Source organism: Lepidochelys kempii, chromosome 8 (genome assembly GCF_965140285.1).
Source record: "Lepidochelys kempii isolate rLepKem1 chromosome 8, rLepKem1.hap1, whole genome shotgun sequence".
NCBI classification, from domain to species: Eukaryota; Metazoa; Chordata; order Testudines; family Cheloniidae; genus Lepidochelys; species Lepidochelys kempii.
This window is the reverse complement of record NC_136387.1, coordinates 8,411,235-8,435,972: the sequence shown is the minus strand read 5'-3', so window position 1 is coordinate 8,435,972 and position 24,738 is coordinate 8,411,235. Positions and strand designations below refer to the sequence as shown.

The window sequence follows — 24,738 nt, the reverse complement described above, 5'->3', positions numbered from 1 at the left end:
AGTGGGAGGGATAGCTCAGTGGTTTGAACATTGGCCTGCTAAACCCAGGGTTGTGAGTTCAATCCTTGAGGGGGCCATTTAGGGACCTGGGGCAAAAATTGGGAACTGGTCCTGCTTTGAGTATGGGTTTGGACTAGATGACCTCCTGAGGTCCCTTCCAACCTTGATATTCTATGATACACACAGTCACGTGTTACTGCTTTCTTATGCATGTATAACATACACAGTATATATCATACCCCTCTAGTGGCCAAAAGGGTCAATACCCATGAAATTTGCCATAAGTTATCTAGAACAAACTTGAAATAATACTGCCAAAGCAAAGCGGTAACTTAAAGTGACATAATAAGAGAAAACACAACAGGAAATTTTATGTTACAGTTATTTTCCAGCATGCATTTCATATAATAAACAAACAAGTGTAGATGTAAATTACATATTATACATTAATGCTATATTAATAGACAATGAACAAATTAAAATAGAGTAGTATATGAATTACACAGTTCATTAAAAGAATCCCGGAAACATCTAGATCCATTATTAAAATTAGCCTTTACTTACTTTCCCATAGCTCAGCATGATTATCCTCACCAAAACAACATTAATGTGGGCACCTAAGGACTCGTCATGGTAGATTTCATTCACCTGCAAAAGAGTGTAGATATTTTTAATAATGATTCTGTCAATAAGTAATCACAGTAGCAACCATAAAACGTGAGCTTTTTATATATTGTGTCTTTAAGATACAGATCAACCACACTCATTTGTAAAAAAGGGGCACTTCCACTACTTGAAAGAGAACTTTTTCTATGTGAACTACAGGGCTCTACCATAAAGGCTCCATATAGGCATCAAATCAGAAACCATCTTTGTTCAGGAACCAATTAAAGTCAGTGAAAGTTAAACAGTGCTTCCCTAAATCATAGACTAAAGTACTAAAATACTCTCAAGGATGATATCCTTATAAAGCAGTCAATCAAATGAGTTGTTTTTATTGTGCCAAAATTAACTTAAAACTATACAAGCGTAACAAAATCTGTAAAATACTAACACAGAAAACAGGGGGTTTTGTATTATACATACATAGAATAGTTTGCTTGTGTGTATGTATGATTAACTGCAATGAAGACAACGCTATGGATATTATAACGGAGAATGAACTACAGAAGTCCAAGGAATACAGAAGAAATAATACTATAAGCAAGCTGGGCAAAATATTAGCTATTAAAAGAGCTGATTGGGTTCATCTATGATGGGAGGAATGAAAGAAGGCCAACTTAGGGTCTTATAAATATGTTTGGTTTTTTGCTTTACAAATTAGAATAAGTAGATAAATAAATATCTGCAAGGAAAATATATTCTCTGCTCCCTTCCCTTCAGATCATTAGTGCCCCTAGTAAATCATGGGCCAAAACTGGACTATTTTATGTGTGGGACATAAAGAATAGCTCATATTTCATGGTGTGTTTCTGACATAAGAAACATTCAATGTTCTAGTGATCAATGGCTCCATGTCTAGTTGGCAGCCGGTATCAAGTGGAGTGCCCCAAGGGTCGGTCCTGGGGCCGGTTTTATTCAATATCTTCATAAATGATCTGGAGGATGGTGTGGATTGCACTCTCAGCAAATTTGCGGATGATACTAAACTGGGAGGAGTGGTAGATACGCTGGAGGGGAGGGATAGGATACAGAAGGACCTAGACCAATTGGAAGATTGGGCCAAAAGGAATCTGATGAGGTTCAATAAGGATAAGTGCAGGGTCCTGCACTTAGGACGGAAGAACCCAATGCACAGCTACAGACTAGGGACCGAATGGCTAGGCAGCAGTTCTGCAGAAAAGGACCTAGGGGTGACAGTGGACGAGAAGCTGGATATGAGTCAGCAGTGTGCCCTTGTTGCCAAAAAGGCCAATGGCATTTTGGGATGTATAAGTAGGGGCATAGCGAGCAGATCGAGGGACGTGATCGTTCCCCTCTATTCGACATTGGTGAGGCCTCATCTGGAGTACTGTGTCCAGTTTTGGGCCCCACACTTCAAGAAGGATGTGGATAAATTGGAGAGAGTCCAGCGAAGGGCAACAAAAATGATTAGGGGACTGGAACACATGAGTTATGAGGAGAGGCTGAGGGAGCTGGGATTGTTTAGCCTGCAGAAGAGAAGAATGAGGGGGGATTTGATAGCTGCTTTCAACTACCTGAAAGGGGGTTCCAAAGAGGATGGCTCTAGACTGTTCTCAATGGTAGCAGATGACAGAACGAGGAGTAATGGTCTCAAGTTGCAGTGGGGGAGGTTTAGATTGGATATTAGGAAAAACTTTTTCACTAAGAGGGTGGTGAAACACTGGAATGCGTTACCTAGGGAGGTGGTAGAATCTCCTTCCTTAGAGGTTTTTAAGGTCAGGCTTGACAAAGCCCTGGCTGGGATGATTTAACTGGGAATTGGTCCTGCTTTGAGCAGGGGGTTGGACTAGATGACCTTCTGGGGTCCCTTCCAACCCTGATATTCTATGATTCTATGATTCACTGGGATACGTTATTAAGCTTCTGGAGAGTTGTTTATTAAAAACAAGATCAATACACTCCTATTTTTTCAATATATCTTTGTCCCAAAGGGACCATATAAAATATAACTCATTTCTGATCTCTCTGTAAAAATCATGTACTATTTCACAAAAATTTCTTTGACTGTTATTTGAAAGTATATTTTAAACATTTGGTCTAGATTTTCAAAAATACAAGCCTAAATTTGCTTCTAAATTCACATTTGGGCACCTAAAAAGAGGCTTGATTTTCAAAAGTAGTGACCACGCTGAAGTTCCCAATGAAGGCAGTGACAGTTACTTAGTCCTTGGTGCTTTTGAAAGTTAGGTCAATTATTTATGTGCCTAAATGTGAATTTAGAACCCTAACTTTAGGCTCCTATGTTTGAAATATCTTCATCTTTCCTCTCAGGGACTTTTAAAACAGCAGATTAACATACTGAAGGATTTACATATACACTTGTTTAAAATAAATTATGTGTTAAAAGGAAAGTTTTGTGCTGACAAGGACATTTCATTGTGTTCTTTATTAGATGCCCCACAACTCAAGAGTATTATCATCTTGATGCAGGGATGCTAATCTGCCTGATTCTCTGTGCATTGGGATAAGAATATATGCCTCATTGATAACGAGCTGAAATTTGCAGTAACTTAAATATACATAAAATAAACACTGAATAAAATCTTCGGTGTATAGGAAATAATAAGCATGACATGTAACTAAGGTGTTTTATTAGTTCGTGAGGCATAACCCCAATTGTTACACACTCCTTTCCCATTAGCCTTCAGAACTTAACCTCCGCCTTTTTTAACAATAGTGAAGCAATACATCAAGTGCATCATTACTACATGCCAAATTAAAACTTGGCAGGAATACGATGACAGAACGGTATTGAAACATTGTTACACAGTTCACCCAACTGACATCTAAGAAACACATTTTATGAATGACTAGAAAAGCATAAACATTGTAAAAGTTCCTTGGCATCTGTGTAGTAGGTTTTCTCTCAAATATAGGGCCAAATCAAAGCCCAGGGTCCAAATGTCATATCTAGGGATTGATTCAGCTCCAATGCAATACTCCTTCTGTGGGAGCTGGACCCTCTGGCTCTTTCACTGGGCGAAACTGGCTCTATAAAGCAGTACTTTGTTAGGGTGCTCTATGAGCAACCCAGGAAAAGGATTGAGAGTCAGATTTTGATTCTTTTAATGTTATATTTTATCATCATTTTAAATGGAATATAAAATAAATTTCAAAACAATAAGTTACTTCAAAAAAAATATTAAAATGCTCCATTCCAGTAAGGTTGAAACTTTTTTTTAAAACAAAATTTAATCAAAAATTACACATTCCCATGGAAAGTTTTGATTTTGACAAAATGGCATTTTCCAATGGAAAAATATTCGGACAGAAATGTCCTGACTAGCTTTACTATTAATCATTTCTTTGCATTTAATTTCCTTGGTTATTTAAAATGGGGGGAAAGCATATGATAACACACTGAAATAGATTCACACTTATTTCAGTGTGTGAAGTGAATGGCATCTGTTTGTTTCAATGTGCTATTAAAGAAAGGAGATCCAAGTGACTGAGCTCTGAAATGGATGTGCTCAAATGTGCATGAGAATTATCCCTTGAAACAGAATATTACCAGTAGAACAATGGAATTTTAAAGCCCCAGATCTGTGGTGTTTTTCCTCAGACATATAGCTTCTGCATTAAAAGCAGATCTATTTACTTCAGTGTACAGATAGCCCGATACAAAAAAATGCAAGTGTCTAGAGTAAGAGATGTAGTGCTGATTCTGATTTCATCCTAATTATTCAGCAGTGTAACTCCAGTTACTTCAGTGGTGATACCCTGGTTTACACCACTCTAAGAGATATCAGAACCGAGCTTCCTGTTTGTCCTTAATCCGTGAGGGTAGGATTCTAATGTTATGCTGGTGCACAGGAAAGCAGAGCACACAAAAAGGCTCTCAAAACTGCAGCTCCTGCACTCTGCGAAGAGCAGATTTTGCATCAAGTCTCATGAGATGTCACCTGGTGATTCAGCATTTACAGAGGGTGTCTAGTAGGACTGGGGGAATCTAAAAGAGTTCAAGGTTTGGAAAAGTATTTTGAGGGGTTGGCAAAACTATTGTAGATCAGACCATTTTTTCCTGTAATTTAATTCCATGGTTTATTTTCACAATGTTTTAATTAAAAACTATGCTGGAGGCTGCCGGAGGGCCTCACTCTTGAGGTGGGGGGCAGTGTCCGCTCCCTGTCACTGTGGCAGGGCAGCTGGCTCAGGCCAAGATTGCAGTGCCAGTTGTCAATCAGTGCCTCCCTGCCTCTCCCCATCCCCAGTCCTGGGAGCCAGGGCTTGGGTGGGTGGGATCCGGCAGCTGCAAGTGCAGGGAGGGACCCATTGGGATGCGGAGCCAGCTCTTTCTGAGATGCTATGTCTTCTTCATAAAAATACTGGACATTTCCTCTAATTTGAAAAATCTGCGTGGACAGAGGAAATGTCTGGGAAAACCTGGACGTATGGTAACCCTAGCTGTGAGGGACACATTATGCTTTGTGTATATTAGGTTTGAGAAACATTAATGTGTTTTTAAAGTGCCTGCCACAATGGGACCCCGATCATTACTGGGGCTTTTGGGCATTATTACGATACAAATAATAATAATAGCCCTTGTACTTTTGCAGGTGTTATCAGAGGTAAGTTACCCGCAGATAAATTTGACAGGATCTGTAGAAAACGGTGAGTGGTTTTCTGTATTACGCCACTCTTAATAAAAGCAACCACAGTGAGGAAAAAGTCACAGGTGGACTCATTTATGCAGTTGTATGAAGTTTCCTGGCATAGGATCTTTATTAATGCTTGTTATGCAATGGGCAGTCTGCTTTACTAAAAGTCACTGCTTCTGATTTCAGAGGAATTTCAAGGAACCTAATGGTAGCAACGGTCATGTAATAAACAATGTGACTATTAGCCCTGTTGTGCTATTAGCCATTTCAAACCGAGTTTTGAAGCATGCCCTTTGTCGTACATGTACAATATCACACAGTTGTATAACACCTGCTTTCTCAAATTCATTTAAAATGGGCCACCAAGAGCCCTCAGTCACAATCTCTAGCTACAAGAAATCTGAACTGGATTTGAATCAGCTACAAAGGATATCAAAGCTCATGGACCTAAGCCATTTTTAGGGCACAATGCAAGATGCAGCTTTTTCATCTGACATTTCAGCTACCACAATTTGTTGATCCATCCAGTCCACTCAAACATCTTTATGATCACTGAAAAGTATTGATACAAAAACCTCTTATTGCTGAAGTTTTCCCTATTCATTATCTTTGGGGGACTGGGCAGAAGCCTGGAGGAGAGGGGAAGAAAGAGGTCAGATAGACTCATAAACGTAAGGTCAGAAGGGACCATCATGATCATCTATTATGACCTACTGCACATTTCAGGCCACAGAACCTTGCCCACTCACTCCTGTAATAGACCCCTAACCTCTGGCTGAGTTACTGAAGTCCTCAAATCATGATTTAAAGATGTCAATGTTGTATCAGTTGCAGTGGGGAGGTTGCCTTCTACTCCATGCTCTTCCTCAGGTGGGACATCAGAAGTCCTATCAAGCCATTTATAGGACACTGAGATGCAGCTGATTCATCTGGCTTTTTAGTTGTATGACTGTTGCCAACAGCAGACATAAAGTGGCTGGGGGGCAATCCATTTATTGCCTATTTGGGTACAGCATTAATACCTGTTTTTTATTTTGTAACAGAAACCATTTTTATTATTAAGCAGAAACCATGGTGGAGGGCATGGCCACTCAAATCTTTGTAGTCCAAAAACCTCCCCAAAAGAAAAATCCCCCTCCCACAACAGCCACATAATTGTTCTAGTCTCTTTCTCCAAGCAGTACCATCAGCATTACACACATTTCCTTGCAGGGTAACCCAAGAGACAGTGAGATTCAATGACTTCCCCCATGGTCACACAGCAAGTCTGTGGACACAACCCATGAATCAGGACTCCCAGCCCCCTTTTCTAATCACCAAATGACACTTTTTCATTTCCCCTGTGAAGGAACCCTTCCTCTTGCAAGTCTTTATTCAGTGTCATGAGGAAAAATAATGATGAGAGAACACAGTCTAGACAAAACTTGGAAGTCAAATTCTGAACTCAGATGTGAAGAGGTGAAACAAACGTGCAATGGTGGACATTCTGGAAATATAAGACAATGTACATTGCAAAACTGAGATAAGAATCTGGCATTCCGTATGTAAATACTAGGTTAGTATTTTGATTTACCTCACTCTGTGTGAGAGCACAGTGGATATAATTAAGTCCAAGTTAGTTGCTTATGATCCAAATTTAAAACATTTCACAGCACAGATGTGTTGGCTTGGTAAGAAACTAGTTAGCTTAGTATTACAGATCCCTATCTCATCTTTGAATGCAACTCTGGCTTTAGAGAGGTCATAGACTTTTTGCTGGCTGCTAGACCAATTGCTTTGTTCCTTCCTTAGGTTTTTTTGAAGTCCAGCTTTTGCTTACAAACTACAATACTGAGATGTTTCTCCAAACAATATAAACTAAGTTTTGACTGAAGGAGTCTAGTTTTCATTAAGATCTCAAGCTATCACAAAGTCTTATTGCAAAGTCTATTCACAGTATAACACAGTAAAGTAACCCACTTCAATTATTTTTCATAGAGAAGGTGACGGTGCCGTCTTAATGCACTAGAGAAAGAGGACTACTAGGTGAACCTCAGAAGTTTGGTTTAGGAAAGCCTTCAAAAGTTTGGATGCCTATCAGAATCTGATCCTAATTACCCATGTTTTCTGCCCTCCATCATGCAAACTGTGTTATCACCATCCCTCAACAGTCCTTACACAATGAGCTGTTCAGGTCTATGGGTAGAAGGCCCTGTAGCCTGCTACCCACTCCACTGCCAGGGTCTCTCTTTCGGGCACAGCCATAAGTCACTCTTCCAGAAAGCTAATGGGGAGTGGCTGAGAAACCCACAGTTCCTGCAAGGGTGAACATATGTGGGAAGTCAGTGTGCCTCACTCTCATCCTATTCTTGAGCAAGAGGATCTGAAAACACCCTGCCAGTGCAAGCTGCAGTTGCTGGAATGACCCTTTAAAGTTTAAAATACTTTACTAGTATTTAACATTCCTACCCACCTCCATCTTGGGCACTTGTATGGTTCTCACTACTGTAATACCCAAGTGCCTCACAATTTGCTATGTATTTATCCTCACACACCCCTGTGAGATACGGGAAGTGTGTCACAGGGAGACTGAGTGATTTGCCCAAGGTCACATAGGAAGTCGGTGGTGGAGAAGGGAATTGAACCTGGGTCGCTTGAGTCACAGGCTACTGCTCTAACAACAGAACCATCCTTCTTCTCTACTTATAGATCTAATGCTGTAATTCCTGGAGGCCTCGGTGAGGTTGGGGCCCTACTCTGCTAGGCCCTTGTAAGTGGGATGAGCCAGTCTCATATCTCCATTCTTCAACAGAATGAGGAAGTTCTTTATCAGAAATTTAAGAACCTGGAAAAGGGCATGGGCCAGGTTCATGTTTTAGATGGAGACGGGCCTGAACCATAATCCCATATTTAGACTGTGAGCTCTTTGAAGCAGGCACTATCTATTACTCTGTGTTTGTATAGGGTCTGGCACAATGGGGCCCCATTCTCAATTGTCCCTTATGCATAACCATAATAAACATGATTAATAGTAACAATGATAACACTGAAACATCTCCATACATAAAGAAAGTTCAGATCTGGATGCAAACTTTGTGGTTAGGGCTCATGTTTAGATCTGGGGTAAACTTAACTAGCATCTGGTCAATGCCAACTTTCTATTCAGACTGGTACTAGCTGCCTGGGAGCTTCAAAGACTGTCCAAGATGCGGAAGGCTGTTGCTGGTGGGAGGTGATGATGAGAATGAGTACTTCAAAACAACTTGATACGTTTGTCTAGACATCACAGCCTTTGACTGTAGGTCTTATTTGATCTGAACTTTGGGAGGTTTGCTCATCACTATAAGCTACCAGTTTTATTCATGGGAAAAGACTAGGCATTAGCAATAATGGGAAGTGCACATCTAATCCAGCCTTCATACTGTTGAAAATTACACCTGAAAGCCACCATAGAAATGAGTGAAACTTCTAAGAGTTCAGTAAACAACATTTCCCAATAAATCTGTCGGATGTCAAATTGCACACACGACTTTTGCTGAAATTTAGCAACAAAGATACTAAAAAAAATTGACTGAGGCACAGTCAAAATCTATATTTTCCCCGGTTCATAAAGTACTGATTCTTAGAATACTGTGAACGATGAGTTAACATCCAAGCACACATTCAAAGCACACATGAGCTCTAATTTAAATATTGTTAATTAAAATCTGGGTGTATAGCATTAGACCTACACTTACTACATGCATAATCATTAAGAATTAGCTCCAACTTAAAGAGTATGGGTTGAAATAAATTACTTGAAATAATGGATACCTGGGTATCCAGATTATTTAATTTTAAAAAAATGCACACCTTTTTCTTTAAGTATTACTGACGTATCCTCCCTCTCCTAAAAATGCTACCCAGTTTAATAAATGCAATTCTGCTTACAGAGTACACTATTATTTAAAAGGGATCAATCATCATCTTTTCCAACAGCTTGAATCAGACATACTTTGCAGGCTTTCATCTTTTTGTCAGTTAAAAATGATGACTTTTCTGCCCTTTCCATTCATTTAGGACTTTCTGTTCTGTATTGGAATATTTTCACCTTCCATCCTCCAAAGCTACAAAAGTTAAATTCTCACATATGATAGCTATATAATGTACATCCTATTAAAGACAAAGGATCACATATTCAAAAGCCACTAATGGTCAGATTTTCGAAAGTATTTGTGAACCTAAGGAAGTAAATAGGTACCCTAGTGAGATTTTCAAAAGCCCCAAGGCACCTAACTCCCAGTGATTTCTTTTCATGAGAATTAGGCACCTAGGCGTGTCTGAAAATCCCATGAGGAGCCTATTTGCAATGTTAGGCACCCAAATACCTTTAAAAATCTCACCCGTAGGAGCCTAAGTCTCACTGTAAGTCAATAGGACTTAGGCTCCTAACATTTCATAAAGGCTGAAATCAGCAATGTATGCAGATTTCACTCAAATTCTTCCCAAAAAGCTGTAATAAGCAGACATGCCAACATCACAGAATGAGATGCCTGAAGTGAGGTTTCAGCATGGGGAATTAGATAAATACATTAGGGTAAAGAGAGAAAATAGGACCTCAATGGGCAAGGATATAATAATTGTGACAAAAGACACAGAAGTTACACAGAAATTGAAAAACTACTTTGTGAGAGTATTCATGAGAGACAAAGGCTCTGTGCAGGAGAAATCAGATATGCTACTTATCTATTAAATCCCAGGAGACAGATTGTGTAAATCTACAAATATTTGGAACCTAGCTATAAAATACCCTCCATGGCAATTTTGAGATGGTGTTGAGAGTAGGGTCAAGTTCTGAGGTGAGCTTGAGACTTAACCCAGAGGTTCAGGATGGGTGGCAATGACCATTAAGAGCTGATATGTTGAAAAATCTCACCAGGTTACCTGATCTCCTGAGACTTCAGCAGTCTTGAATGGTAGAAATCAGATATTTTAACTAGATTTCTGCCATCTTGGGCTGCATCTCATCCAGAAAACAGTATCTTCAGTTTTGGATGTGAACCCACATTCAAAACTGGAGTGTGGATGAATTGGATCTAGAGATTGAAACTCTCCTTATCACCAAAAATCAAAGTCCAGTTCAGAAAAATGGCTACTGAGACTACATTTTTAAGGATAGATTACCCCCCTTGCATGGTCAGCAGAAATGGGCAGTGGAAGCACGGCTTAAACCTTGAAAACATTTTGTAATCAAATTATGACATGGTTTGAGACCCCTTGGCACAAATGGCACTTTCTGGGTGTCATCAATGTCAAAACCATTACAGTTTAATGATTAAACACTCAATTCTTCTTCCCTTATTTTTATGTAGTATGTAATTTCTATTTCACAATAAACAATAAGACTCTCCAGACAATCAGTTTTGCCTAGTGTACTTTAAACACCTCCCCAAGACATAGAGAAAACATGGCAAAAGGAGATGGATTAATAGAATCTCTGACATTTGTAGTCTTCACTTGAGAAATGAGAGTATCGTCCACACCCTTATCTAGACTATATAGTAAGAAGATATTTCAAGATACTATTCAATCACTTCTGCTTTCTTTCACGGAGTCAGGTGCCCCATCATAAATAGCAATATTACATACTGATGTATACAACAGCACAACTGCTACAACAATAAATCTGAAGTTAACTTGTGTCACCGATATGTGGACTCAGTCTTTTGAGGTACAGATTGCATCTTGCAAGAGAATGTCCTACATGGTAGAAACCACACTACTGTGTACAGGAGAAATGGCAAGGGTACCAGGCTGCTACCGAGGGGCTCTATAAAGTGAAAACTGCAGTATTTGCTTAAAAGACTGCACTGAAAAGGCTTAAATTATTTTGTGGGGCGGTACCAAGGTGTTAATGGAAACAAGAGATTTTGTATGTGGAAATGTTTCGAGCCTGAAAATGAGGTGGCAAATGGCCTTCTCCACTCTGTTGAAACTCTCAGAGCTTAGCCAGGCTATGACTAGCGGTAGCCCAAAGTGTGAAAAATCGTCTGGCATTTATCACCATTAGTTATGGCCGGACCGTGACTTCATTTCCAAATTATTGGGAAAAAAATCAAAGTAGCTGTTCAGGTCATTCCAGACACCCCAACCCCTGGTTTTTCCTCCCTTTATGGACTTTTAGGTGTCGATACTGATCTGTCACTTCGCCAGCGTAAAACAGATTTACTGAATAAGTCATTACACTGGGCTTGAAAAAATATTGGTTGATTGGGTTGGCATTGGGGGCCCCACGCAACCTCACAAGAAAGGTTGGACACCCTTCTGCTAATGCCCTTTGCATAAGGTATAACCTAACAAAAAAGGGAAAAGTAACCTTGTTTGGGGTCCCTTCTTTCCATGTTTATGGTAAGGTTGAGTTATCACAGGGATTTAGACTTCAGGAATCAGTTAATCGTGGAGAATTCAACTGCACTGATTATTTTGTAAGCCATGGGTTTTAACTTCTTCAATCGTCCTGTTGTCTTATAGTAAACACTTCCACCCAACTCACATTGGTCTTTAGTTCATACTTTATAGCTTGTTATTGGAGGAAGCTAACACCACATATATTCATAACTCTAAATGTGTGTATGCACTTACATGACCCGTGGAAGGGACTGTCCTAAGGGCTTGTTAAATTGTTATATGTTTTTCAATACATGCTTTCTGCCTTGTTTCACATCTTTAGTTTCACACGATGTTCTATTTCACTGGGTTGTTTTCTCATTGATATTGATGGCAGAGTATCTTTATGTCTCTTTATTTGAAAAACATAATAAGTAAATAATGCCCACACTTGAGATATCACTGAGCAAGGGACAGGTTGTTTGGTCTGTCTTATTTTTTTGTATTCATTTTTTTATCAGGGTCAGATTACATTTTTATTCCCCCTGTTTGAAAATATCAGCCACCAGCATTTCAACCGCCATGTCATCTACACCTGTGCTGATCTAGATTTGACGACACCACGTTAATATACTCCAGAACTCCTGCCATTGATACTATAGATGGTGGGGCCCTGGGACAGCACTGCAATGGGAAATGTGAATAAAAATTTTAGTATAGACACAACCTAGGCATGGTTTAGCTGTTTTTTTGTTCTGAATGGTTGTTTGGGTAAATTTATTCTATGCGATGTTTCTATTGCTTGTGGAATGAAATGTTTTTGTCTAAAGGATATTTTCTGCCAAATTCTCAATTGCTGCATTTCCTGATTTGTTCTGTATCCAGTCCTTTCTGTTTAAACATCAGTAGTTTGGTCCTTCTCCCAGTAAAGTTAATGGCAAAACTCCCACTGACTTCAGTGGGATTAGGACTGAGCCCAAATCTGTTATGTTATTTTGGGTCCAACTCCTTATATTATTTGAAAGCCATCAGTCTTCCTTTCTTATACAAACAGAGACAAATTCCAGGGTCCACACATTTGTCTAGTTTTTCATCCTGTCCTTCCCTCTTAAGGACGGTCTATATTTTAATGCCATATTTCTGCTAATTTTTTACAGTACATTGCAGTTTGCATTGCAGCATACATTAATGGCACTCTGCATAAATACATTTCTCCTCCTAAATTCTCTAAGAGTATTGTTCTACTGTATATTTGCTTTCACTTATTACCTTTCCTTTGGAGTCTATCACCCAATCAAATAGTTTGGCAGCATCTACTTTCTCTTCACCCTTCAGTCACTTTTTTGACCATATCAGGTGTGGCCAGAGCATTTAGTATGCTGTCTCTTGCCTTTTCTGAGAAGGTATTAACAGAATTATTTTGGGGGGTGGAGGGGTTGAATTAAAGAAATAAAGCAACTAATTATGGGTATCTTGGCTAAATTATAAATAAGGGTGGACCTGCATGGTATTTAAAGGGTGGCATTTAAATGTCATAGGCCGCAGAACTGGGGGTTGGTGGCACCTGGGCCACAGCCCAACTCCCACTTTTTCGCTGGGCCAAACCTCATGCACCAAGTCGCAATGCCACTCACTCAGATTTGGAGGGGATATGTGGAGGGGCTCATGGGTCGAGAGGAGGGGCGCCTAAGAGGGGAAGACGAAGGTTAGGTGGTGGTGGGGCAAATCAGTCTCCTGCCCACACATGTTTTCAGTGGTGCTCTGCAGCCCCTGGTAAATATCAAGCAGGAAATCAGTTTCTGGGGTGGTCTAAAGAGCTGTGACCAAGAAAAATGGAATAAAGATGAGCTAAGAAAATATTTAGGCTGGTTCTCAGGAAAAGTTCCCTGACAGAACAATCTATTAGCTATTGAAGAGTCTGTTTAAGGAATTGTAACAATAACGAGGAGTCCTTGTGGCACCTTAGAAGTATTCTTAGCTACACATTGGACAGAACCCTGCAGAAAATGCTGACAGAAAAATCCAGCACTGGCAGGGAGATGGAAAAGGGGACCAAGCAGTTCTTTTCTAACTTCTATGATTCTGTATTTTCCTGTATATATTCATTTAGACTATCCCCACTTTGCAATATCTAGAAGCTGTCTTGATAGAGCCTGAAGGTTTCAGTCATGGTTACTTCTTGTGGGAAGTATGTAGGAATAATAAGGGTGAATGGCAGCATTAAATAAGGACTGCAGATAAGGAAATCAGACCATGCAAGAATGTGGGAATGCACATGGGGAACAGGTGTGTGTAAGTTATGCCTGAAAGGAAAACTAGAATGGAATAAAAATTAGTTTTTAATCACTAGATTTAATATACAACACCACTAAACCGCTTTTAATTTTTTTTAAAAGTTAAGGGGGTTCTGTGTGGGGCAACTGGCTATAGGCGGCTCACTGGGTATCTGGTTGCGGGGGGGATCTGGATGCACAGGGGCTTGTTGTGGGGTTCTGGGTGCAATGGCAATGGGACTTTGCAGGGGGATCCAGGTGAAGGTGGTTGGGGCCCAGTGAGGGGGTCTGGGTGAGGGGGGAATAGAGCTCAGCAGGAGGGTCTTGGTGTGGAGGGCTTTGTGGGGGGTCCAGATGCTGGGGGAGCAGAGCTCAGTGGGGTGGGGATCTAGGTGCAGCTGGTTGTGGCTCAATAGGGTGGGAATCCAGGTACAGGTGGCTCGTCGGGGTGGTCCAGCTGCAGGGGGAGTGGGGCTCATCAGGGAGGGTTTTGCGTGTGTGGGGGATGAGGCTCGGCAGGATGATCTGGGTATGATGGGTCGGGATGCGCAAATTGGAAAGCAGCTCCTTGTACAGTGATCCCTCCCTCTGCAGCTAAAGGGCGATGGGTGCTGTAAGCACAGGGTTGGGGGAAGAGTTTGCAGAGCTACTTACAGACAGGGGAGAAATCCGGGGGTGGGTCTGAGACAGTCCCAGATGCCAGGCAGGGGAAGATGAAGTCCTGTCCTCCCCAGCCCAGCCGGAACTAGCAGCTGAGCCTGGCGCAGGATAGAAGCCACCAGCCGGGTCTTCCCCAGTCCTGCCCCTGCCCCACAGTGATCTACCTCTCTGCTGGTTGCCCTGGGCACCCGGAACATACTGCTAGGGCGGGTCTCATGACCACTCTTGTGGCTTCCCTTTCCTTCCCCGTCAGAAAGCCATTTTTCTGCAGGAAAGCACAGAAATATGTGGGGGACATACATTCTTCGCATGCACAATGGTGCAGAATTCCACCAGGAGTAATATAATTAAGGGGAGAGCAGCCATAACAGAGATTCATAGATTTTAATGCCAGAAGGGACCACTGGGATTATCTAGTCTAATTTCCTGCAAAGAAAAGCAGAGGACCCCACCCACCACTTCCTGCATCATGTTATGGTTGAGATGAAGCATATTTTTTCAGAAAGATAGCCAATCATTACTATCACTCCCTGCTTAGTTATCACCCAATTCAGAAGTGCAGGACCTGGAATGCTTATGGATCACTGTTCTAACTGATAAATCACACAATGGGATACTGGCGGGGGTCTTTTAGAGACCACCAAAATCAGACTAGAAAACAGAATAAGCAGCTCCTTAAACATCTATAATGTGCAGAAAGAAAGACTGCATGATGCGGGACAGATGTTGGAGGTCCCATGATGTCACTGGAAAAATATACTAGGAGTGTCTAAAAATTACAGATGACATTGTCAGATTAGTGTTATATATCTGGACAGTCAGTTTAAAACTTCATGCAGAGATAAGTGTCTCATAATCAAACAACATTTTTAAAAATTATGCTCCAGGCAGAAATATTCCCAGTATTTTGGACTTCCGTTCACATTTCAACTTCCACATTCTGCAAAGTGCTGAAAGGTCATCTGGCAAGACATCCAGCCTCTAGAGGTCAGTCTAAACCCCTACCAGTCAAAATCTTTCAGTCAAAGACTAAATATGGCAGTGTCTTCTGTTAAATTCTACTCTATTATATTTAATGGAGACTTGTGTCTATCTTTATCACTACCACATAGGGTTGTCAACTTGCTAATCGCACAAAACTGAACACCCTTGCCCCACCCCTTCCCCGAGGCCCTACCCCTGCCCCTGCCCTCCTTGTCCGAGACCCTGCCCCGCTCACTCCATCCTCCTTCCTCTGTTGCTTGCTCTCACTCATTCACTCATTTTTACCATGCTGAGGCAGGGGATTGGGGTGTGGGCTCCAGGAGGGAATTTGGGTGAGGGAGGGTACTCAGGGCTGGGGCAGGGGCGTGGGAGGGGGTACGGGCTCTGGGAGGGAGTTTGGGTGCGGGATGGGGCTCAGGGCCTTGAGTGCAGGAAGGGATGCAGGCGGCGCTTATCTCAGGCAGTTCCCAGAAGCAGCCGGCGCTTATCTCAGGCAGCTCCCGGAAGCAGCCGGCATGTCCGTTGGCTCCTAGGTGGAGTCGCGGCCAGGCGGTACTGCACACTGCCTCTGCCCACAGCCGCTGCCCCTTCAGCTCCCATTGGCTGTGGTTCCCTGGCTGTCTCTCAGCCTTGGGGCCACAGGGACATGTCGCTGCTTCTGGGGAGCCACACGGAGCCGGTAGGGAGCCTGCCAGCCCCGTACCAACTGGACTTTTAACAGCCCGGTCAGTGGTCCTGACCAGAGCCGCTGGGTCCCTTTTCGACCAGGTGTTCCAGTCAAAAAACAGACACCTGGCTATCCTACAACACAACCATACAGAGTCTATTACACTGATGGGATCTAAAAGATTACATATTTAATTAGGCAAACCCAGACATGCCAACAATGGAGCAAAAATTATATCAATTTCAGAAGACTAAGTAGCTTACTGTACATATTTAAATGCAGAGTGAAGAAAGTCTGGTCCAATGGTTGGGTGATTGTCAAGGTATCAAAAGACTGAATCAAATAATTTAAAAAAGTTTGCAAGCCAATCAACGTTTCTAATCTTTATTAGAACATAGCTCATAATATCTAGTGTGTCTGTGGGGAACATGGGGTAAGGGAACATACATCCTAAAGCATGATGACTGCTTTTCAGTGCTAGACGCAGAATTCCAAATACATTTCCATGACTCTAGGCTTGGGTCCAGCATGACACTGAAGCACAAGCTTAACTTGAAGCATGTGAATGGTCCCACTGACAGTACTGTTCCCGGCCCCCACTTTTTTATTTTTTATAGAATCATAGAATCATAGAATATCAGGGTTGGAAGGGACCCCAGAAGGTCATCTAGTCCAACCCCCTGCTCAAAGCAGGACCAATTCCCAGTTAAATCATCCCAGCCAGGGCTTTGTCAAGCCTGACCTTAAAAACCTCTAAGGAAGGAGATTCTACCACCTCCCTAGGTAACGCATTCCAGTGTTTCACCACCCTCTTAGTGAAAAAGTTTTTCCTAATATCCAATCTAAACCTCCCCCACTGCAACTTGAGACCATTACTCCTCGTTCTGTCATCTGCTACCATTGAGAACAGTCTAGAGCCATCCTCTTTGGAACCCCCTTTCAGGTAGTTGAAAGCAGCTATCAAATCCCCCCTCATTCTTCTCTTCTGCAGGCTATACAATCCCAGCTCCCTCAGCCTCTCCTCATAACTCATGTGTTCCAGTCCCCTAATCATTTTTGTTGCCCTTCGCTGGACTCTCTCCAATTTATCCACATCCTTCTTGAAGTGTGGGGCCCAAAACTGGACACAGTACTCCAGATGAGGCCTCACCAATGTCGAATAGAGGGGAACGATCACGTCCCTCGATCTGCTCGCTATGCCCCTACTTATACATCCCAAAATGCCATTGGCCTTCTTGGCAACAAGGGCACACTGCTGACTCATATCCAGCTTCTCGTCCACTGTCACCCCTAGGTCCTTTTCCGCAGAACTGCTGCCTAGCCATTCGGTCCCTAGTCTGTAGCTGTGCATTGGGTTCTTCCGTCCTAAGTGCAGGACCCTGCACTTATCCTTATTGAACCTCATCAGATTCCTTTTGGCCCAATCTTCCAATTGGTCTAGGTCCTTCTGTATCCTATCCCTCCCCTCCAGCGTATCTACCACTCCTCCCAGTTTAGTACATACCTATGTAGAAGCAGCCTGAATTTTTATGTTATTTCCTGTATTGAAAATATCTATCATGTCCTATTCAAACGGCTAAAGTGAAGTAAATTTAATCTAATTTCATTTTCAGTCCTCAGTGCAGGTAGCAGTAAGTTACTTACGATATTCATCAGGGTCAGAAGGTACTTCTGTACATGTTCTTTTCCATGGAACTGCACAACTGAGTCATCAACTCCCAGGAGAACTTCAATGTTGTAGTCATCATCAGTCGCATGCCTCCGATACCTCTTTCTTGAGCTGTTTACATGGTCTTCAATGAGGCTCAGCATACTGACAAAGTTATCCAGATTACTCAGGTCAGCTGCTGAAATTAAATAAAAAAATAGGCCATCAGCAGCATATCAAGATGTGATTGTTTTAATCCTCATTGAAAAGACAAAATATGGTTTAAAAAGAGAGAGAGAGAGAGGCGCAGCTTCCTCTCTTACTCCAACATTATACCAGTGTAAGTAACTTCATTAGCATTATTCTGCATTTAAACGGGTGTAACAAGGAGAAAAATCTGGCCTACAGTATATCCACACTGCAACAAATGTGAATCCTCTCCCCATATCTTTGTGGCATCCAGTTGTATATTGCCATATATGTATATTAGCATATACTTAGACTGTATGCTCTTCGGCGCAGGGACCATCTCTTTCTTACAATTCCGAAGACAACGGGGCTGAGGCCTATAGACCCTACCACCATTGACGCCGACTCTGTGGATGCTCCAGTGCTGGAGCACACATGGAAAAAAATTAGTGGGTGCTTAGCACCTACTGGCGCCAGCTCCCTGTCACCCCCAACACCTCCCATCCGCTGGCGGCCCTGCCGATCAACTCCTCCTGCTCCTTCCCAGTGCCTCCTGCCCATAGCAAACAGCTGTTCTGCAACGTGAAGGAGGCACTGGGAGGGAGAGGGAGGAGTGCGGACGGGGTGTGCTCAGGAAAGGGGGCGCAAATGGGCAGGAAGAGGCGGGGCAGCGGCAGAGCGGGACAGGAAGAGGTGGGGTGGGGTGGGGACTTCAGGGAATGAGGCGGGTGGTGGCAGAGCCCGGGGGGAAGGGGGGTTTGAATACTCCCGGGACCCAGAGGAAGCCGGTACCTATACCTACCACAATATAAATACATAACAACAACAAATATAAAAGACGGTGCTAGAGCATACTACTATGTTGATATACCATGTGCCTGTTTGAAGTACAATCCTTGTTGTTAGAAGTTTCTGGAATAAAGAGACCATTCAGCTGTCTTGTGCTGGGGTGCTGTCCCTAACGGCAAATATGATAATGGTCCAGATCTTCTAATGGGAATTAGGTGCCTAAATATTTTTGAGGATTTGTGCCCATACGCCTTCCTTTTATTATTCAGATTCTCCAGTTCTAGTATCAATTTCATTGCAAATGCAATTACCCATGTAAGCTTTCTGCATTAAGCCATGTGAGGATAAACAAACCACTGCCAGCAGAGAGATATTAGATCTATTCATAGAAATGTAAATCTATCTGAAAAGCAATGATGTGGATACGTTTTCTACAACTCATGGACATTTTACATAATAAAGAAATACAATGAGAAATATATTCAAGATTTTTTTACAACAACTTTTCATCCTTTGTGCCCAGCTTGACTTGTCATATTGAATTACTGTAAATACAAGCACAATCTCCCAGGTGGAAAGTTAGGTAACATTATTATTGTTATTTATTTGTTTCCAATATTTCCCATTATTTAAAAAAAGGGGGAGGGCTGGGCTGCAGTTAATGGATGATCTGGGTCCACTTAAACAAATTATTGATAATAATTTGCTTGAAAACAAATTATTGGCACTTAACCCTACACTTAATTCTCCATCACTTGACGTCTTCTAATTAAGATTGGACGATTCCTTCTCCTGGCCTTCAAACAAACCACCAACTTTGCCAGACTCATCATTGGACACAAGCTCCGCACAGTCCAGGACAGACCAACTCAAAAGGCACCAGACCGGACCATAACAACGCATGCAAAACCTGCAGAAATATTGCCACTGCTATGATGATCAATACCCCCCCAACAAATCTTTCAAGATCCATAGTCATGGGTGGCGGGTGGAGCCCCACTTTGGGGAGGCTAGCCCCCAGCTCCACCCCTTCTGCCTATCCCCACACCCCCTCCCATATCCACACCTCCCCCACAGCCAAGGAGCCCTGGGCCAACCGGGGCCGCCGCAGCCATGTCGCCACTCTGCAGACCTGAAGCCATCCCACGGGAAAATTCAAAAGTTCTTCTCTTCTTCTCTCTTCTAGAAGAAGAACCTGAGCTTTTAGGATATGCCCCATGCAGGCTCCAGGGCGGATGAGGAGGTGGTATGTGTTACTCATCTTCCTGGGCTCATCAGTAATCTCCCTAAAATCCAGGGAGATTACTGACGAACCCAGGAAGTGAGTAGCACATACTCTCTCCTCAACCGCTCCAGAACCTGCATGATGCATAATAAAAAGCAAAAATTTCCCCCACCAAACCCCAACCGGGGTCAGGCAACAGCAGCTGCGCCATAGGTCCTACACATGCTTATCACAACATGTGCTGTAGCTCATCCAGTGTATCAAAAGGCCCCAGTAACAATTACTTGGGAGAAACCAAACAACAACCAGGTTCTTGAATGAACTCGCACAGAAAAATGGTAAAAGATAAAAACACCATTTCACCACGGTCAAACACTTTTCACAAAACGATCACTCTATTTCTGACCTCTCAGTCCTCGTCCTCAAAGGCAACTTGTACAACACATTCAAAAGATAAACCTGGGAGCTTAAATTCATAACTGTACTAGTTATCAAAAATCATGGGCTCAAGACATTCGTTTTACGCCTCATTACAACAATTTGTAACCTACTAAATCTCCTTTATTCTACAATTGTAGAGGTGTTAGCTGCCCACTTCACCTTAAATGGTCTCTTGTAACATGTGTTAACCCCTGATCTTTTCCATCCTTGTATTTATCTGCGAGTATCTTTCCCAGACCACCCAAAGAAGAGCTCTGTGTAAGCTTGAAAGCTTGTCTCTTTCACCAACAGCAGTTGGACCAATAAAAGATACTACCTCACCCACCTTGTCTTTCCAGAATTAGTCAAACACAAGTTACTGGTCTCAATACAGGAATAACTGGATGAAATTCTTTTCCTTCTATTATACAGGAGATACTAGATGATCTAATGGTCCCTTCTGGCCTTAAAGATCTATGAACAAGAACCCCATTGCAGTAGGCATACAACCACATAGTAAAAAGCACAAGCCCTGCCACCAAAGAGTTTACAATCTTGGTTAATAACAAGATGCAACAGGTTGATGACACAAACAGAAGGGGAGAATCCCTGTTTCAGTACCCCTTCTTTCCTCCGCTGCTCCAAACAGTAGTTCTTCCTATGATAAAGACAGCCTTAAATGTAGCTAATGAATGCAGTAATCATATTCTACTTTCTGCAGGCTCCCATTGGCTCCAACTCTTGGGGCAGCTTGAAGTTTTCGGAAATTAAGTTGGTCAGAATCCACGGCTCAACTTGAAAATTATTTCTTCGCTATAATCCCAGTTGACAGTTTCAGGATGACAGGTAAACAACCCTAGACTAGCAATCCTAAAGGGAATTCTTCACCAGGGTTTGAAAATCTGTCAAACAGCCTATTGCAGCCCGATTTTGTAGGGCATTCCCACACGAAAATTTTAGTGTTAATCTTTTATAGCAACGAGAAGCAATTATTTAGCAATCACTCAAAACCTCATGAGATTTACTACGAAATCTTGTGGCAACCATATTTTTGTTCTCTATTACGGCAAACTGTTGTCACTGTGAAATTTGACAGTAAATCTTATAAGCTTTTTAGAAAAGCTAGACTAGCTTGGCAATTGCTACAAGTCATGTCCTGTTTACTTTGCACACAGATAAGTATAATAAAAATGGCAAAACAAAGGCTACTGATATATGATATTGAGAAATGGTTTCTCTTTCCAGTGCTTGGCAGGGCAAGGGAGACTGGATCTCTGGGGGGCTGAATGCTTTGACGTGATCCGAGTTAGGGAGATTGTGTTGATGTCATTGATGACAGGCAGTTTTGACAGTGGCACTGGCAGATCAGTCTCTGCTCTGTTGTTGCTGTTGTTTTTATGGACTGTGATCCTGTCCTTGGGAGTGGTGTCTGTTTTTTTCCATTTATGTGTCTAAATCAAAATAAAATAATGACTTCTAGGAGGTGTGACAGGATGGGCAGCCCACTCTCCCCCCCCCCCCCCCCCCACCTGCCATGGCCTTTTAAGGGCTTGAAAGGACAATAGATATCTATATAGACGAGCGGTGGGCAAACTTTTTGGCCCGAGGGCCACATCAGGGTTCCAAAACTGTATGGAAGGCAGGGTAGGGAAGGCTGTGCCTCCCAAACAGCCTGGCACCTGCCCCCTACCTGCTCACTCCCACTTCCCACCCCCTGACTGCCCTCCTCTGAATCCCCGACCCATCTAACCCCCCCTGCTCCTTGTCCCCTGACTGCCCCCTCCCAGGACCCCACATCCCTAACCACCCCTCCCTGGAACTCCAACCCCTATCATCCCCCCCACGCTCCCTGTTTCCTGACCCCTATCCATACACCCCTCCCCATGACAGGCCCCCCCAGGACTCCCAAGCCTATCCAACCACTTCCTGCTCCCTGTCCCCTGACTGCACCCCGGGACCCTCTTCCCCTTATCCAACTCCCCTTCCCCCTTATACATTTAAAAAATAAATTGCATGGTAAGTTTCACATTCTGATTGTCCAACTGACTTTTAAAAATGCAGCTCGTTTTCCTCTGCCAACAACTTAGTAATAAGAACATCAGTAACATGGTGCAAGATGCCACTCGTGAAACAACAAGCCACAAAGATCAGCATTTCTGACTCAGTGGATCTGATGGCTAGTATTTACAGGCATGCTCCTGAAGAAACCCCTTAGTTAGGTTTCCTGTCACTTCCACCGAGTTGCTATAAATTGCAGATCTGCACTGTTGCTGAGCAAGCTGACTCATGTTTACTGCTGGACTGGGAGAAGGCAAAGTACCATAATCAGGTACCCTTGATAGATGCTTAACTTGCACAACCCTCTAGCTACTTCTTCTAAGTCAAGCCTTTTAAAATTGCACCTAACATTTTTATAATCATCCCTATTACTTGCATGCTACCCATGAGCAACTGATCTCCAAATTAAGTCTGTTAATTGTATGTTACATAAATTCTCATCTGTCCTCCCTGGGGAACTGAACATCAAATCAATGAGACTGCAACCTGCCTCCTTTGTAAAGACAGACAAAAGCAGCAGTTAACTTTTGCTCTTTATCCTGTGATATAGGGTAATTTCTCTACACTCAATTTTAAATAGCCCAATGGCTTTTTATTTTTGCTAGCTCAGCATATAGTTGCAATGTGTCTGGCTCAATTGCTAATCATTATTCTTTTTTAAATCTCTAACTTTTCTATGTGTTTTTATAGGTCTGCTCTACCATCCTCCTTCCCACTTTCTATTTTGTTTTTAATGCCCTCTGTCTGTGTTTTCTTCTTTAAACTCCTACTTAACCACAACAGCCTCTTCATAATTCATTAATTCCTTTTTCATAGCGTGGTTTGCATTTGGACCCTTATGCTATATATCATTCAGAAGAAAACAGGACAAATCCAACAAGGTGAATTAAAATGGAAGAAAGGTGAAAGCAAATTGAAAGTGTCCTAAACATAAAGGGAAGGTTTACCACCTTTCTGTATACAGTGCTATAAAATTCCTCCTGGCTAGAGGCAAAACGCTTTCACCTATAAAGGGTTAAGAAGTTAAGGTAACCTTGCTGGCACCTGACCCAAAATGACCAATGAGGGGACAAGATACTTTCAAATCTGGAGCCGGGGGCGGGGGGCACACAGACAAAGGGTTCTGTCTGTCTGGGCGATGCTTTTGCTGAGAACAGATCAGAAATGCAAGCCTTCCAACTCCTGTTAAGTTAGTAAGTAATCTAGCTAGACAATGCATTTGATTTTCTTTTGTTAATGGCTGGTAAAATAAGCTGTGCTGGAGGAAATGTATATTCCTGTTTTCGTGTCTTTTTGTAATTTAAGGTTTTGCCTAGAGGGATTCTCTATGTTTTGAATCTGATTACCCTGTAAGGTATTTACCATCCTGATTTTACAGAGGTGATTCTTTTACCTTTTCTTTAATTAAAATTCTTCTTTTAAGAACCTGATTGATTTTTCATTGTTCTTAAGATCCAAGGGTTTGGGTCTGTGTTCACCTGTACCAATTGGTGAGGATTATTATCAAGCCTTCCCCAGGAAAGGGGTGTAGGGCTTGGGGGGCATATTTTGGGGGAAGACGTCTCCAAGTGGTCTCTTTCCCTGTTCTTTGTTTAAAACGCTTGGTGGTGGCAGTATACTGTTCAAGGACAAGGCAGAGTTTGTACCTTGGGGAAGTTTTTAACCTAAGCTGGTAAAAATAAGCTTAGGGGGTCTTTCATGCAGGTCCCACATCCGTACCCTAGAGTTCAGAGTGGGGAAGGAACCTTGACAAAAGGGAAAAGAAATCCTACTCTGTGTACTAGTAAAATGCTACAACCTTAAGGCCCTGATCAGAAAAGTATTCCCAAGCAAGACAGCACTTAAGCACGTGCTTGGACGTAGGATTGTGACTGTTGCCCTATAGTCCACAAATCAAGAGCAATTAAACAATTATGGTGGCAGTTTTATTTTTTCACTTTCTGTGTAAATTCTTTATTTTCATTTTTTCATAGGTAAGGCCAGAAGGGACCACTGTGATCACTGTCTGATCTCCTGCATAACACCACCCTAGAACTGTGTGTGTGGCCCAGAACCTACTTGCAGATGGAAGAAAGGATTCCGTCCCTATGAATCCCCATATAACTCTCACCCACAGTGCCTTTTTGCTCAGGTTCTGCTCTTGGAATCAGGATTGTCCCACAATTTCCCCCCCCCACATGCTCTTAAACTGTGGTTCA

At 42.3% G+C, this 24,738-nt stretch overlaps 1 protein-coding gene across 1 annotated transcript in view; it reads right to left on the bottom strand.

Annotated features, from left to right (window-relative positions):
- ADAMTS2 (ADAM metallopeptidase with thrombospondin type 1 motif 2) overlaps positions 1–24,738 on the bottom strand; it is a 258,738-nt gene that overhangs the window by 57,656 nt on the left and 176,344 nt on the right. Inside the window, exons 4-5 of the mRNA XM_073355401.2 lie at positions 17,856–18,058; positions 565–648 (exon numbers count right to left, since the gene is read on the bottom strand). Coding sequence (XP_073211502.1) covers positions 565–648; positions 17,856–18,058 — 287 coding nt within the window. The remainder of the gene's footprint in view (positions 1–564; positions 649–17,855; positions 18,059–24,738) is intronic.